The 17500-nt window shown below is 38.5% G+C and overlaps 1 protein-coding gene across 1 annotated transcript in view; it reads right to left on the bottom strand.

The window, feature by feature from the left end:
* The window catches only part of LOC139371420 (kinesin-like protein KIF21B), a 159124-nt gene that overhangs the window by 6497 nt on the left and 135127 nt on the right, over positions 1 to 17500 (bottom strand). The window contains exons 27-30 of the mRNA XM_071111820.1: positions 10509 to 10547; positions 2791 to 2927; positions 2081 to 2261; positions 937 to 1101 (exon numbers count right to left, since the gene is read on the bottom strand). Coding sequence (XP_070967921.1) covers positions 937 to 1101; positions 2081 to 2261; positions 2791 to 2927; positions 10509 to 10547 — 522 coding nt within the window. The remainder of the gene's footprint in view (positions 1 to 936; positions 1102 to 2080; positions 2262 to 2790; positions 2928 to 10508; positions 10548 to 17500) is intronic.

Below are 17500 nucleotides of genomic sequence, written 5' to 3'. Positions count from 1 at the left end.
TGTGTGTGTGTGTCTATATGTGTGTGTGTTACCTGGTGAGGTCCCAGGTGCGTACGGTGTTGTCTGTCTGTATGTGTGTGTGTGTGTGTCTGAACGTGTATGTGTGTGTGTGTCGGTATGTGTGTGTGTTACCTGGTGAGGTCCCAGGTGCATACGGTGTTGTCTGTCTGTATGTGTGTGTGTGTGTCTGAACGTGTATGTGTGTGTGTGTCTGTATGTGTGTGTGTTACCTGGTGAAGTCCCAGGTGCGTACGGTGTTGCCTGTCTGTATGTGTGTGTGTGTCTGTCTGTATGTGTGTGTGTCTGTCTGTATGTGTGTGTGTCTGTCTGTATGTGTGTGTGTATGTGTGTCTGTATGTGTGTGTGTCTGTCTGTATGTGTGTGTGTGTCTGTCTGTATGTATGTGTGTGTGTTACCTGGTGAGGTCCCAGGTGCGTACGGTGTTGTCTGTCTGTATGTGTGTGTGTGTCTGAATGTGTGTGTGTGTGTGTGTCTGTATGTGTGTGTGTGTGTCTGAATGTGTGTGTGTATGTGTGTCTGTATGTGTGTGTGTCTATATGTGTGTGTGTCTGTATGTGTGTGTGTCTGTATGTGTGTGTGTCAGTATGTGTGTGTGTCTGAATGTGTGTGTGTCTGTATGTGTGTGTGTCTGAATGTGTGTGTGTCTGTATGTGTGTGTGTCTGAATGTGTGTGTGTCTGTATGTGTGTGTGTCTGTATGTGTGTGTGTTACCTGGTGAGGTCCCAGGTGTGTACGGTGTTGCCTGTCTGTATGTGTGTGTGTGTGTCTGAATGTGTGTGTGTGTGTGTTTGTATGTGTGTGTGTTACCTGGTGAGGTCCCAGGTGCGTACGGTGTTGTATGTGTGTGTTGTCTGTATGTGTGTGTGTGTGTCTGAATGTGTGTATGTGTGTGTTGTCTGTATGTGTGTGTGTTACCTGGTGAGGTCCCAGGTGCGTACGGTGTTGCCAGCGGCAGCATAGAGGACAGAGCCAGAGGGGTTGAGGGCGATCTGATTCATCTGGTATTCACCCTGTGCCACCGTGATGGTACGGGTGGTGGTGCCAGCACACGCATCCCCCGATATCACCTGGCCTGAAGACCTGGAGAGAGAGAGAGGGGTGGTGGTGGGGGGCATTGAGATCAAGATCAAGCTCATTATTGACTTTGTTGTGTGTTGCTTTGGTATATTATGTTACCATTAAAACATCCTGTCTAGTTGTCTGAATAATAATCTCCTGTTACCATTAAAACATCCTGTCTAGTTGTCTGAATAATAATGTCATGTTACCATTAAAACATCCTGTCTAGTTGTCTGAATAATAATGTCATGTCACCATTAAAACATCCTGTCTAGTTGTCTGAATAATAATGTCATGTTACCATTAAAACATCCTGTCTAGTTGTCTGAATAATAATGTCATGTCACCATTAAAACATCCTGTCTAGTTGTCTGAATAATAATCTCCTGTTACCATTAAAACATCCTGTCTAGTTGTCTGAATAATAATGTCATGTCACCATTAAAACATCCTGTCTAGTTGTCTGAATAATAATCTCCTGTTACCATTAAAACATCCTGTCTAGTTGTCTGAATAATAATGTCATGTCACCATTAAAACATCCTGTCTAGTTGTCTGAATAATAATGTCATGTTACCATTAAAACATCCTGTCTGGTTGTCTGAATAATAATGTCATGTTACCATTAAAACATCCTGTCTAGTTGTCTGAATAATAATGTCATGTTACCATTAAAACATCCTGTCTAGTTGTCTGAATAATAATGTCATGTCACCATTAAAACATCCTGTCTAGTTGTCTGAATAATAATGTCATGTTACCATTAAAACATCCTGTCTAGTTGTCTGAATAATAATGTCATGTCACCATTAAAACATCCTGTCTAGTTGTCTGAATAATAATGTCATGTCACCATTAAAACATCCTGTCTAGTTGTCTGAATAATCTCCCTTCCTAACAGTCAACATTTCCATTAGGCTATAACAGAGACAGACTGATTGGTGGGTTAGCGTGGGTACGGTGAGCTGTGATTGGTGGAGAGAGACAGAGAGCCACTCACGTGAGGGTGCGGACACACTTGGCAGAGTCTCGTATGTCCCAGACCTTGATGTATGAGGTGGAGACTGAGAAGACGAGGCAGGAGGAGGAACAGTATTTGACTGACACCACATTGTTGGGATGGCCTTTCAACGTGACGATCTCCTGTCCCGTCACCAGGTTCCACATCTTACACGTCTGGTCTGAGAGAGAGAGAGAGAGGGAGAGACCAGGAGAGATGGATCAAAAAAACAAAAACCTAAAACTTCTAACCTGTTTTTATTTCAGCCTAATTAAGGTCTTGATAATGAATTGATTGGGCAACAAAAAAATGTGTGATTCAATGTCTGTTTTTATATGTACAAGGATCAGAGGACAAATAATAGATATCAGAGGAGGCTGGTGGAAGACGATATAGGAGGACAGGCTCATCGTAATGGCTGGAATGGAGTCAATGGAATGGTATGGAATAAATCAAACACATGGAAACCACATGTTTGACTCCATTCTGTCAATCCAATCCAGCCATTACAATGAGCCTGTCTCTTCCTATTGCTCCTTCCACCAGCCTCCTCTGATATCTATTATTTGTCTATATGATGAACAACAAATGTCCTCTTTAAAAAGTACAGTACGTCCAGAGGTTTTCCTGGCAAGCTACCATGATAAGAAGAAACTCCTGACCCCAGCTGGGAGGACAGCGTTGGTGTTGTCATGGCAACGCTGACGTACCCTTAGATCCCGTAAAGAGCAGTTCATCTGTAGCGTCCACACAGAGGACAGGTTTAGAGTGTCCCTCTGCCACGGCAGAACACTGGAGGGGCGCAGTCCGCCCTCCCTTCACACCCCCCGTGGGACTGATCACACCCCTGTTGGAGACACACTGTTAAACACACACAACACACAGACCAATGACCCCACACAGATACAAAACATCTAAAAACACACAAAGAATACAATACACACACACTAGAACACAATACACACACACAATACGCACACACAACACACTAGAACACAATACACACACACAACACACTAGAACACAATACACACACAGACCACTGACCCCACACAGATACAAAACATCTAAAAACACACTAGAACACAATAGGGTAAAGAGCACAGCTCTACCATGCCCCTTACTGGGGATAAAGACATGTAACTTCTCCCTTCCTTCCTCTCCTTCTCTCTCTCCATCCCTTCCTCTCCTTCTCTCTCTCCTTCTCTCTCTCCATCCCTTCCTCTCATTCTCTCTCTACATCCCTTCCTCTCCTTCTCTCTCTCCATCCCTTCCTCTCCTTCTCTCTCTCCTTCTCTCTCTCCATCCCTTCCTCTCCTTCTCTCTCTCCTTCTCTCTCTCAATCCCTTCCTCTCATTCTCTCTCTACATCCCTTCCTCTCCTTCTCTCTCTACATCCCTTCCTCTCCTTCTCTCTCTCCATCCCTTCCTCTCATTCTCTCTCTACATCCATTCCTCTCCTTCTCTCTCTCCATCCCTTCCTCTCCTTCTCTCTCTCTCTCCATCCCTTCCTCTCCTTCTCTCTCTCCATCCCTTACTCTCCTTCTCTCTCTCCATCCCTCTCTTTTTTTGGAAGCCCAATTAGAGAGCCTGACCTAAAACCATCCATCTCCTGGCTGGCAGTGGAAGCAGCCATCTCTACTCCACAGAAATAACTCTCTCTAAATCTCCCTCTTTTGCTCTATCCCTTCCTCCTTTGTGTGTGGGGAATAGGGACCAGTCATTAAAGACAAAACTGGGACAGATAAGTCTCCCTAGAACCCCCCCCCCCCCCTTCCCCAGACACACACACACACACACACACACAAACACTTGTCCTCTTCCCCAAGTCACATATCACTTCCCCTTCCTCTCTATGTAGTGACATGCTTGGTGCTTTAAAAGCAGGTGAACAGCATGTCATGACTGCCAGAGCAGCCTCAGCCACACACTCAGAACAACAGGAAGAGAGAAGCTGCATGCATGTCATGACTGCCAGAGCAGCCTCAGCCACACACTCAGAACAACAGGAAGAGAGAAGCTGCATGCATGTCATGACTGCCAGAGCAGCCTCAGCCACACACTCAGAACAACAGGAAGAGAGAAGCTGCATGCATGTCATGACTGCCAGAGCAGCCTCAGCCACACACTCAGAACAACAGGAAGAGAGAAGCTGCATGCATGTCATGACTGCCAGAGCAGCCTCAGCCACACACTCAGAACAACAGGAAGAGAGAAGCTGCATGCATGTCATGACTGCCAGAGCAGCCTCAGCCACACACTCAGAACAACAGGAAGAGAGAAGCTGCATGCATGTCATGACTGCCAGAGCAGCCTCAGCCACACACTCAGAACAACAGGAAGAGAGAAGCTGCATGCATGTCATGACTGCCAGAGCAGCCTCAGCCACACACTCAGAACAACAGGAAGAGAGAAGCTGCATGCATGTCATGACTGCCAGAGCAGCCTCAGCCACACACTCAGAACAACAGGAAGAGAGAAGCTGCATGCATGTCATGACTGCCAGAGCAGCCTCAGCCACACACTCAGAACAACAGGAAGAGAGAAGCTGCATGCATGTCATGACTGCCAGAGCAGCCTCAGCCACACACTCAGAACAACAGGAAGAGAGAAGCTGCATGCATGTCATGACTGCCAGAGCAGCCTCAGCCACACACTCAGAACAACAGGAAGAGAGAAGCTGCATGCATGTCATGACTGCCAGAGCAGCCTCAGCCACACACTCAGAACAACAGGAAGAGAGAAGCTGCATGCATGTCATGACTGCCAGAGCAGCCTCAGCCACACACTCAGAACAACAGGAAGAGAGAAGCTGCATGCATGTCATGACTGCCAGAGCAGCCTCAGCCACACACTCAGAACAACAGGAAGAGAGAAGCTGCATGCATGTCATGACTGCCAGAGCAGCCTCAGCCACACACTCAGAACAACAGGAAGAGAGAAGCTGCATGCATGTCATGACTGCCAGAGCAGCCTCAGCCACACACTCAGAACAACAGGAAGAGAGAAGCTGCATGCATGTCATGACTGCCAGAGCAGCCTCAGCCACACACTCAGAACAACAGGAAGAGAGAAGCTGCATGCATGTCATGACTGCCAGAGCAGCCTCAGCCACACACTCAGAACAACAGGAAGAGAGAAGCTGCATGCATGTCATGACTGCCAGAGCAGCCTCAGCCACACACTCAGAACAACAGGAAGAGAGAAGCTGCATGCATGTCATGACTGCCAGAGCAGCCTCAGCCACACACTCAGAACAACAGGAAGAGAGAAGCTGCATGCATGTCATGACTGCCAGAGCAGCCTCAGCCACACACTCAGAACAACAGGAAGAGAGAAGCTGCATGCATGTCATGACTGCCAGAGCAGCCTCAGCCACACACTCAGAACAACAGGAAGAGAGAAGCTGCATGTCAGCTAAAGCAATAACAACACAAATCAAAAGAACAGAAAAAGAACATATAGGAACACGGTGCAGTTTCATTCAAATGATGATGGAGAACGAACAGCGGGGGTTCACTGCATCGAAGATAAGAAGCACAACTCAAACACAACAACAACACCACAACATCCTGTGGCATCATATCTACATGCAGCATCTCCAGCAATCAAGAGTGTGCTTATTTGTGGCCCTCGCCTCTCTTGAGCCAATCTCAGTTCAGAGTTTGGTCCGAAGCAGAGGCTTCTGGGACAGATGGGTGAATGGGTGAGTGAGTGAGTGTGTGTGTGTCACATCTCACCCCCTCTTTCTGTGGCCTAGGGCCCAGTTCCAAACCCCCTCCCCATCTCCTCTGTCTGTGGCCTAGGGCCCAGTTCCAAACCCCCTCTCCTCTGTCTGCGGCCTAGGGCCCAGTTCCAATCCGAAACGACTGAATGAGTGGTTGGATTGGAACCATGACTTTGTCTGGTCACACAGGATGGAGGTAAGGTGTGACAGGGCTAGTATATCGGCCTAATTCCAAATATTCCCTGTCGGTTTGGAATTGGGCACATGTGGTTTATGGATAAAAGGGTGTTGAAGGGAGGGGTGTCTTCTGAATGCATCTTATTGCTGGGAGCAGTGGTGTAAAGTACTTCAGTAAAATTACTCTAAAGTACTACTGAAGTAGTTTTTGGGGTATCTGTACATTACTTTAATATTGATATTTTTGACAACTTTTACTTTTATTTCACTACATTCCTAAAGAAAATATATATATATTTTATTTGTAAATTAGATACCTACCTAATTGTATTTTTATTTATTTTACCTTTATTTAACAAGGCAAGTCAGTTAAGAACAAATTCTTATTTTCAATGATGGCCTAGGAACAGTTATCTATAACAATACAGTTATCTATAATAATACAGTTATCTATAATAATACAGTTGTCTATAATAATACAGTTATCTATAATAATACAGTTTCTATAGTACAGTTATCTATAATAATACAGTTATCTATAATAATACAGTTGTCTATAATAATACAGTTATCTATAACAATACAGTTATCTATAATAATACAGTTGTCTATAATAATACAGTTATCTATAATAATACAGTTTCTATGGTACAGTTATCTATAATAATACAGTTATCTATAATAATACAGTTGTCTATAATAATACAGTTATCTATAACAATACAGTTATCTATAATAATACAGTTGTCTATAATAATACAGTTATCTATAATAATACAGTTTCTATAGTACAGTTATCTATAACAATACAGTTATCTATAACAATACAGTTATCTATAACAATACAGTTATCTATAACAATACAGTTATCTATAATAGTCCAGTTGTCTATAATAATAATGTTTCTATAGTACAGTTGTCTCTAATAATACAGTTGTCTATAATAATACAGTTGTCTATAATAATACAGTTATCTATAATAATACAGTTATCTATAATAATACAGTTATCTATAACAATACAGTTGTCTATAATAATACAGTTATCTATAACAGTTATCTATAATAATACAGTTATCTATAATAATACAGTTATCTATAATAATACAGTTGTCTATAATAATACAGTTGTCTATAATAATACAGTTATCTATAAGAGTTATCTATAATAATACAGTTATCTATAACAATACAGTTGTCTATAATAATACAGTTTCTATTGTACAGTTGTCTATAATAATACAGTTGTCTATAATAATACAGTTATCTACAATAATACAGTTATCTAAAATAATACAGTATATATAATAATATAGTTATCTATAATAATACAGTTATCTATAATAATACAGTTATCTATAACAATACAGTTATCTATAATAATACAGTTGTCTATAATAATACAGTTTCTATAGTTCAGTTGTCTATAATAATACAGTTTCTATAGTACAGTTATCTATAACAATACAGTTATCTATAATAATACAGTTATCTATAACAATACAGTTATCTATAATAATACAGTTATCTATAACAATACAGTTGTCTATAATAATACAGTTGTCTATAATAATACAGTTGTCTATAATAATACAGTTGTCTATTATAATACAGTTTCTATAGTACAGTTGTCTATAATAATACAGTTGTCTATAATAATAGAGTTATCTATAACAATACAGTTCTCTAAAATAATACAGTATCTATAATAATACAGTTATCTATAATAATACAGTTGTCTATAATAATACAGTTATCTATAACAGTTATCTATAACAACAGTTATTTATAATAATACAGTTATCTATAACAATACAGTTGTCTATAATAATACAGTTTCTATAGTACAGTTGTCTATAATAATACAGTTGTCTATAATAATACAGTTGTCTATAATAATACAGTTGTCAATAATAGTAGTTATCTATAACATTTATCTATAATAATACAGTTATCTAATACAGTTATCTATAATAATACAGTGATCTATAACAATACAGTTGTCTATAATAATACAGCTGTCTATAATAATACAGTTATCTATAATAATACAGTTTCTATAGTACAGTTGTCTATAATAATACAGTTGTCTATAATAATAGAGTTATCTATAACAATACAGTTCTCTAAAATAATACAGTATCTATAATAATACAGTTATCTATAATAATACAGTTGTCTATAATAATACAGTTATCTATAACAGTTATCTATAACAACAGTTATTTATAATAATACAGTCATCTATAACAATACAGTTGTCTATAATAATACAGTTTCTATAGTACAGTTGTCTATAATAATACAGTTGTCTATAATAATACAGTTGTCTATAATAATACAGTTGTCTATAATAATACAGTTGTCAATAATAGTAGTTATCTATAACATTTATCTATAATAATACAGTTATCTAATACAGTTATCTATAACAATACAGTGATCTATAATAATACAGTTGTCTTTAATAATACAGTTATCTATAATAATACAGTTATTTATAATAAAACAGTTATCTATAACATTTATCTATAATAATACAGTTATCTATAACAGTTATCTATAATAATACAGTGATCTATAACAATACAGTTGTCTATAATAATACAGTTATCTATAATAATACAGTTATCTATAATAATACAGTTATCTATAATACAGTTGTCTATAATAATACAGTTTTCTAAAATACAGTTATCTATAATAATACAGTTATCTATAATAATCTAGTTGTCTATAATAATACAGTCATCTATAATAATACAGTCATCTATAATAATACAGTTGTCTATAATAATAGTTATCTATAATAATACAGTTGTCTATAATAATACAGTTGTCTATAATAATAGTTGTCTATAATAATACAGTTATCTTTAATAATACAGTTATCTATACTACAGTTGCCTATAATAATAGTTATCTATACTACAGTTATCTAAAATACAGTTATCTATAATAATACAGTTATCTATAACAATACAGGTATCTACTAAAACAGAGTTAACTATAATAATACAGTTATCTATAATAATACAGGTATCTACTAAAATACAGTTATCTATAATAATACAGTTGTCTATAATAATACAGTCATCTATAATAATACAGTTATCTATAACAGTCATCTATAATAATACAGTCATCTACAATAATACAGTTATCTTTAATAATACAGTTATCTTTAATAATACAGTTATCTATAACAATACAGTTATCTATAACAGTTATCTATAACAATACAGTTATCTATAATAATACAGTTATCTACAATAATACAGTTATCTATAACAATACAGTTGTCTATAATAATACAGTTATCTATAATAATACAGTTATCTACAATAATACAGTTATCTATAATAATACAGTTATCTACAATAATACAGTTATCTATAACAATACAGTTATCTATAATAATACAGTTATCTACAATAATACAGTTATCTACAATAATACAGTTATCTATAATAATACAGTTATCTACAATAATACAGTTATCTATAACAATACAGTTATAAACAATACAGTTATCTATAATAATATAGTTATCTATACTACAGTTATTTATAATAATAGTTATCTATAACAGTTATCTATAATAATACAGTTATCTATAATACAGTTGTCTATAATAATACAGTTGTCTATAATAATATAGTTATCTATACTACAGTTATTTATAACAATAGTTATCTATAATAATACAGTTGTCTATAATAATACAGTTATCTATAATAATACAGTAATCTATAATAATAATACAGTTATCTATAACAATACAGTTATAATAGTACAGATACCTATAATACCGTTTCTATAATAATACAGTATCTATAAGTATCTATAGTACAGTTATCTAAAATACAGTTATCTATAATAATACAGTATAAATAGGACGCAAACAACAGAGATACGGCTGTACCTCGACGTCAATTAGATTAGACAGAGAGAGAGAGGAGAGAGACAGACAGACAGACAGAGAGGAGAGAGATAGACAGAGAAAGAGAGAGTGAGAGACAGATAGACAGACAGACAGACAGACAGAGAGAGAGGAGAGAGACAGACAGAGAGGAGAGAGACAGACAGACAGACAGACAGAGAGGAGAGAGAGAGACAGAGAAAGAGAGAGTGAGAGACAGACAGACAGACAGAGAGAGAGGAGAGAGACAGACAGAGAGGAGAGAGAGAGCATTACCAATGCCTATCTGTGTGCTCTCAATGCTTTATATTTATGCTATCCACTAAGTCATTTGTGAATCTCACAGTAGCCTTAGCTTGAATTCATTGAATACCTCACCCAAAGCTCTCCAGACAGAAAGATTAGTTCAGATGCCATAGGGGGAGGGACACTGCACACCACACTGGTGGAAGGGGATTGGAGGAGGGTGAGGGGGGACCAATGAGGCTAAATCATGCTCCACATCGACTCTGCCCAGCCCGGGAAAGGAGGAGGGGCCAGCCGAGTGACTGGCCAATCAGGCAAGAGGAGAGATAGAATTGCAGGGACAGATAGATATCTCTACCTGAGAACCTCAGAGTGAGAGGAGTCGCTGTCATCTGACCTGAAGACAGAACAGGAGAGGAGCAGGGTTAGGAGAGGAGCAGAAGAGGAGAGGAGCAGGGTTAGGAGAGGAGCAGAAGAGGAGAGGAGCAGGGTTAGGAGAGGAGCAGGGTTAGGAAAGGAGCAGAAGAGGAGAGGAGCAGGGTTAGGAGAGGAGCAGAACAGGAGAGGAGCAGGGTTAGGAGAGGAGCAGGGTTAGGAGAGGAGCAGAACAGGAGAGGAGCAGAACAGGAGAGGAGCAGGGCTAGGAGAGGAGCAGAACAGGAGAGGAGCAGGGTTAGGAGAGGAGCAGGGTTAGGAGAGGAGCAGAAGAGGAGAGGAGCAGGGTTAAGAGAGGAGCAGGGTGAGGAGAGGAGCAGGGTTAGGAGAGGAGAGGAGCAGGGTTAGGAGAGAAGCAGGGTTAGGAGAGGAGCACGGTTAGGAGAGGAGGGGAGCAGGGTTAGGAGAGGAGAGGAGCATGGTTAGGAGAGGAGAGGAGCAGGGTTAGGAGAGGAGAGGAGCAGGGTTAGGAGAGGAGAGGAGCAAGGTTAGGAGAGGAGAGGAAAGGAGCAGGATTAGGAGAGGATAAGAGAGTATCAGGGTTAGGAGAGGAGAGGAAAGGAGCAGGGTTAGGAGAGGAGAAGAGAGTATCAGGGTTAAGAGAGTAGAAGAGAGGAGCAGGGTTAGGAGAGTAGAAGAAAGGAGCAGGGTTAGGAGAGGAGAAGAGAGGAGCAGGGTTAGGAGAGGAGAAGGGAGGAGCAGGGTTAGGAGAGGAGAGGAGAGAAGCAGGATTAGGAGAGTAGAAGAGAGGAGCAGGGTTAGGAGACGAGAGGAGCAGAGTTAGGAGAGGAGAGGAGCATGGTTAGGAGAGGGGAAGAGAGGATCAGGGTTAGGAGAGGAAAGGATCAGGGTTAGGAGAGGAGAGGAGCAGGGTTAGGAGAGAAGAAGAGAGGAGCAGGGTTAGGAGAGGAGAGGAGAGAAGCAGGGTTAGGAGAGAAGAAGAGAGGAGCAGGGTTAGGAGAGAAGAAGACAGGAGCAGAGTTAGGAGAGAAGAAGAGAGGAGCAGGGTTAGGAGAGGAGAGGAGAGAAGTAGGGTTAGGAGAGAAGAAGAGAGGAGCAGGGTTAGGAGAGAAGAAGAGAGGAGCAGGGTTAGGAGAGGAGAGAAGCACGGTTAGGGGAGGAGAGGAGAGAAGAGAAGCAGGGTTAGGAGAGGAGAGGAGAGGAGAAGAGAGGAAGTTAGGAGCATATTGAGCGCTATGGCTAGAGGAGAAAGGGTTATACTGGTAGGGTTAGGTTTAGGTTCAGGGATAGGGAATAGGGGATGGCTAGCCTGTGTGACAGTTTGTTCCAGCCTGTGACAAGACAGCAGAAACAACATCTGCCACTCAGACTAGCCAATGACAGGGTCAGGTTTAGGATTAGGGGAGGTACGGTTATCCATCAAGTTTAGGGGTTTGGCTCTGGGTTAAAGGAAGGAATACCTACAGTACAGTAAGGGATAAAACAGAAGTACACTTAAAGAGGGAGGCTTACTGGGATTGGGGGTGGGGTTTCCCAGGAACCAGGAAGTAAAGGACGAGGAAGGGCAGGGAGAGGGATTTGGGTTATCAGCAGGGAGAAAGCAGTTCATTGGAGGACAGGGTTGTCAATCAGACTGGACACCACAGGAGAACCCACCCACTCTTAGTTAACTGTCTCTGTGGGAAAGATCTGCTCCGGTGTACCGCCTATTCCCTGAGTTGTAAGTAGGGAAAACACTGGCAAGTGTGTGAAAAGTGTGGCACTGTTAAGGGAATAGGCTGCCATTTGGCACATCCTATAAATATTTTATTGCTCAGCAGTCATTGTAATGCCAGTTAAATCCAGATTTCTGTAGGGAGCAGAGCTGTTAGAAGACAGCAGAACAATATCACCTCTATAAATTCAGTCATAGTATCTTCTTTTTAATACCGTATGAGGTTGATGGGGGCATGTTAATTAATGCCCAGTATACTGACTTATGGGTGTGATGTGCATATGAAACCAGACAATATGTATATATTTGGCTCTGGCTAAATATATAGTATTCAGAACCTGTTGATACTTTTCCCTGAGAATCTTGAGCTGTTTTTGTAGAAACTGCTACTGTAAATGTTCTGGATGTTTTGTACCAAGCCCATAGGGATGTTGTTGTTTTGGGAGGTAGGAAAAGAAAAGGGGGACACCTAGTCAGTTGTACAACTGAAATGTGTCTTCCACATTTAACCCAACCCCTCTGAATCAGAGGTGCGGGGGGCTGCCTTAATCCCCGGCGCCTGGGGAACAGTGGGTTAAGTCCCTTGCTCAGGGGCAGAACAACAGATTTTTACCTTGTCAACTGGGGGAGGACAGGAGTGTATGTTTGAGGGGGGAGGACAGAAGTGTATGTTTGAGGGGGGAGGACAGGAGTGTATGTTTGAGGGGGGAGGACAGAAGTGTATGTTTGAGGGGGGAGGGCAGGAGTGTATGTTTGAGGGGGGAGGACAGGAGTGTATGTTTGAGGGGGGAGGACAGGAGTGTATGTTTGCACAGAGCAGCAGTCTGAGTCTTATTTTCAGTGTCAGTTTCTCAAAACTGGAAAAGTCCCAGAAAACATTTTCTTTCCAGTTTGTTCAAGACAAAGAAATATGAAACGTGGAAAACACTTCGAAAAAATGTATTCTTATGATGAAGGCTAGAGCCCAAGACTTTGAACTGAGAACACACACACACACACACACACACACACACACACACACACACACACACACACACACAGTGTGTAGAGAAACAATAACTTGGATTGATTCAAAGCTCACAGATGGATGTAAACGTGTTCCAAAAACAATGTTGCTGTGAAAACCATGTAAAACGACATAACGTATATAAAAAACAATGTTGCTGTGAAAACCATGTAAAACGACATAACGTATATAAAAAACAATGTTGCTGTGAAAACCATGTAAAAACGACATAACGTATATAAAAAACAATGTTGCTGTGAAAACCATGTAAAACGACATAACGTATATAAAAAACACTGTTGCTGTGAAAACCATGTAAAACGACATAACGTATATAAAAAACAATGTTGCTGTGAAAACCATGTAAAAACGACATAACGTATATAAAAAACAATGTTGCTGTGAAAACCATGTAAAAACGACATAACGTATATAAAAAACAATGTTGCTGTGAAAACCATGTAAAACGACATAACGTATATAAAAAACAATGTTGCTGTGAAAACCATGTAAAACGACATAACGTATATAAAAAACAATGTTGCTGTGAAAACCATGTAAAACGACATAACGTATATAAAAAACAATGTTGCTGTGAAAACCATGTAAAACGACATAACGTATATAAAAAACAATGTTGCTGTGAAAACCATGTAAAACGACATAACGTATATAAAAAACAATGTTAATGTGAAAACCATGTAAAAACGACATAACGTATATAAAAAACAATGTTGCTGTGAAAACCATGTAAAACGACATAACGTATATAAAAAACAATGTTAATGTGAAAACCATGTAAAACGACATAGCGTATATAAAAAACAATGTTGCTGTGAAAACCATGTAAAACGACATAACGTATATAAAAAACAATGTTGCTGTGAAAACCATGTAAAACGACATAACGTATATAAAAAACAATGTTGCTGTGAAAACCATGTAAAACGACATAACGTATATAAAAAACAATGTTGCTGTGAAAAACATGTAAAACGACATAACGTATATAAAAAACAATGTTGCTGTGAAAACCATGTAAAACGACATAACGTATATAAAAAACAATGTTGCTGTGAAAACCATGTAAAAACGACATAACGTATATAAAAAACAATGTTGCTGTGAAAACCATGTAAAACGACAGAACGTATATAAAAAACAATGTTGCTGTGAAAACCATGTAAAAACGACATAACGTATATAAAAAACAATGTTGCTGTGAAAACCATGTAAAAACGACATAACGTATATAAAAAACAATGTTGCTGTGAAAACCATGTAAAACGACATAACGTATATAAAAAACAATGTTGCTGTGAAAACCATGTAAAACGACATAACGTATATAAAAAACAATGTTGCTGTGAAAACCATGTAAAAACGACATAACGTATATAAAAAACAATGTTGCTGTGAAAACCATGTAAAACCACATAACGTATATAAAAAACAATGTTGCTGTGAAAACCATGTAAAAACGACATAACGTATATAAAAAACAATGTTGCTGTGAAAACCATGTAAAACGACATAACGTATATAAAAAACAATGTTGCTGTGAAAACCATGTAAAACGACATAACGTATATAAAAAACAATGTTGCTGTGAAAACCATGTAAAAACGACATAACGTATATAAAAAACAATGTTGCTGTGAAAACCATGTAAAACGACATAACGTATATAAAAAACAATGTTAATGTGAAAACCATGTAAAAACGACATAACGTATATAAAAAACAATGTTGCTGTGAAAACCATGTAAAACGACATAACGTATATAAAAAACAATGTTAATGTGAAAACCATGTAAAACGACATAGCGTATATAAAAAACAATGTTGCTGTGAAAACCATGTAAAACGACATAACGTATATAAAAAACAATGTTGCTGTGAAAACCATGTAAAACGACATAACGTATATAAAAAACAATGTTGCTGTGAAAACCATGTAAAACGACATAACGTATATAAAAAACAATGTTGCTGTGAAAAACATGTAAAACGACATAACGTATATAAAAAACAATGTTGCTGTGAAAACCATGTAAAACGACATAACGTATATAAAAAACAATGTTGCTGTGAAAACCATGTAAAAACGACATAACGTATATAAAAAACAATGTTGCTGTGAAAACCATGTAAAACGACAGAACGTATATAAAAAACAATGTTGCTGTGAAAACCATGTAAAAACGACATAACGTATATAAAAAACAATGTTGCTGTGAAAACCATGTAAAAACGACATAACGTATATAAAAAACAATGTTGCTGTGAAAACCATGTAAAACGACATAACGTATATAAAAAACAATGTTGCTGTGAAAACCATGTAAAACGACATAACGTATATAAAAAACAATGTTGCTGTGAAAACCATGTAAAAACGACATAACGTATATAAAAAACAATGTTGCTGTGAAAACCATGTAAAACCACATAACGTATATAAAAAACAATGTTGCTGTGAAAACCATGTAAAAACGACATAACGTATATAAAAAACAATGTTGCTGTGAAAACCATGTAAAACGACATAACGTATATAAAAAACAATGTTGCTGTGAAAACCATGTAAAACGACCTAACGTATATAAAAAACAATGTTGCTGTGAAAACCATGTAAAAACGACATAACGTATATAAAAAACAATGTTGCTGTGAAAACCATGTAAAACCACATAACGTATATAAAAAACAATGTTGCTGTGAAAACCATGTAAAACCACATAACGTATATAAAAAACAATGTTGATGTGAAAACCATGTAAAAACGACATAACGTATATAAAAAACAATGTTGCTGTGAAAACCATGTAAAACGACATAACGTATATAAAAAACAATGTTGCTGTGAAAACCATGTAAAACGACATAACGTATATAAAAAACAATGTTGCTGTGAAAACCATGTAAAAACGACATAACGTATATAAAAAACAATGTTGCTGTGAAAACCATGTAAAACGACATAACGTATATAAAAAACAATGTTGCTGTGAAAACCATGTAAAAACGACATAACGTATATGAAAAACAATGTTGCTGTGAAAACCATGTAAAAACGACATAACGTATATAAAAAACAATGTTGCTGTGAAAACCATGTAAAACGACAGAACGTATATAAAAAACAATGTTGCTGTGAAAACCATGTAAAAACGACATAACGTATATAAAAAACAATGTTGCTGTGAAAACCATGTAAAACGACAGAACGTATATAAAAAACAATGTTGCTGTGAAAACCATGTAAAAACGACATAACGTATATAAAAAAGACCTGTCACTAAACCTCATAAGATAAACCCATATAACAATTAACATGTAATGAAACACATTTCTGAAATACCCCCCCAAAACGATATATTCCAATAACCCAGCCACCATCCTCAACTCAATGGCTGCCAATGACACCATCCCCAAAGAGGAAACCAGTTCAGTTCAATTACCTAGTCCTGGTTTACATAATGAGAATCCAGAGGCAAGCTCAGGCAGCCCTAGCCTAGTACACACACACACACACACACACACACACACGCACACACGCACACACGCACACACGCACACACGCACACACGCACACACACACACACACATACACACACACACACACACACACACACTTACTAACCACCACTTCCTACACCAATCAGGGGGTCAAAAAAAGGCCACAACCTATCAGGATTAATACGGATTAGAAACTACACAGACAATTTAGAGAGGCTGACAATTAACTGCTGCCATTTCCAGAGCTGAGAACTAGAATATTTTAAGAAGAGGAATGAACACAAGAGGACACTGGGATTTCCTGTTATGAGTGTTTAAGAAGAGGAATGAACACAAGAGGACACTGGGATTTCCTGTTATGAGTGTTTAAGAAGAGGAATGCACACAAGAGGACACTGGGATTTCCTGTTCTGAGTGTTTAAGAAGAGGAATGAACACAAGAGGACACTGGGATTTCCTGTTCTGAGTGTTTAAGAAGAGGAATGAACACAAGAAGACACTGGGATTTCCTGTTATGAGTGTTTAAGAAGAGGAATGAACACAAGAGGACACCGGGATTTCCTGTTCTGAGTGTTTAAGAAGAGGAATGAACACAAGAGGACACTGGGATTTCCTGTTATGAGTGTTTAAGAAGAGGAATGAACACAAGAGGACACCGGGATTTCCTGTTCTGAGTGTTTAAGAAGAGTAATGAACACAAGAGGACACTGGG

Source organism: Oncorhynchus clarkii, chromosome 17 (genome assembly GCF_045791955.1).
Source record: "Oncorhynchus clarkii lewisi isolate Uvic-CL-2024 chromosome 17, UVic_Ocla_1.0, whole genome shotgun sequence".
In the NCBI taxonomy this organism is placed as follows: domain Eukaryota; kingdom Metazoa; phylum Chordata; class Actinopteri; order Salmoniformes; family Salmonidae; genus Oncorhynchus; species Oncorhynchus clarkii.
Note: the sequence above shows the minus strand (reverse complement) of the source record. Positions and strands in the feature narration are given on the sequence as shown.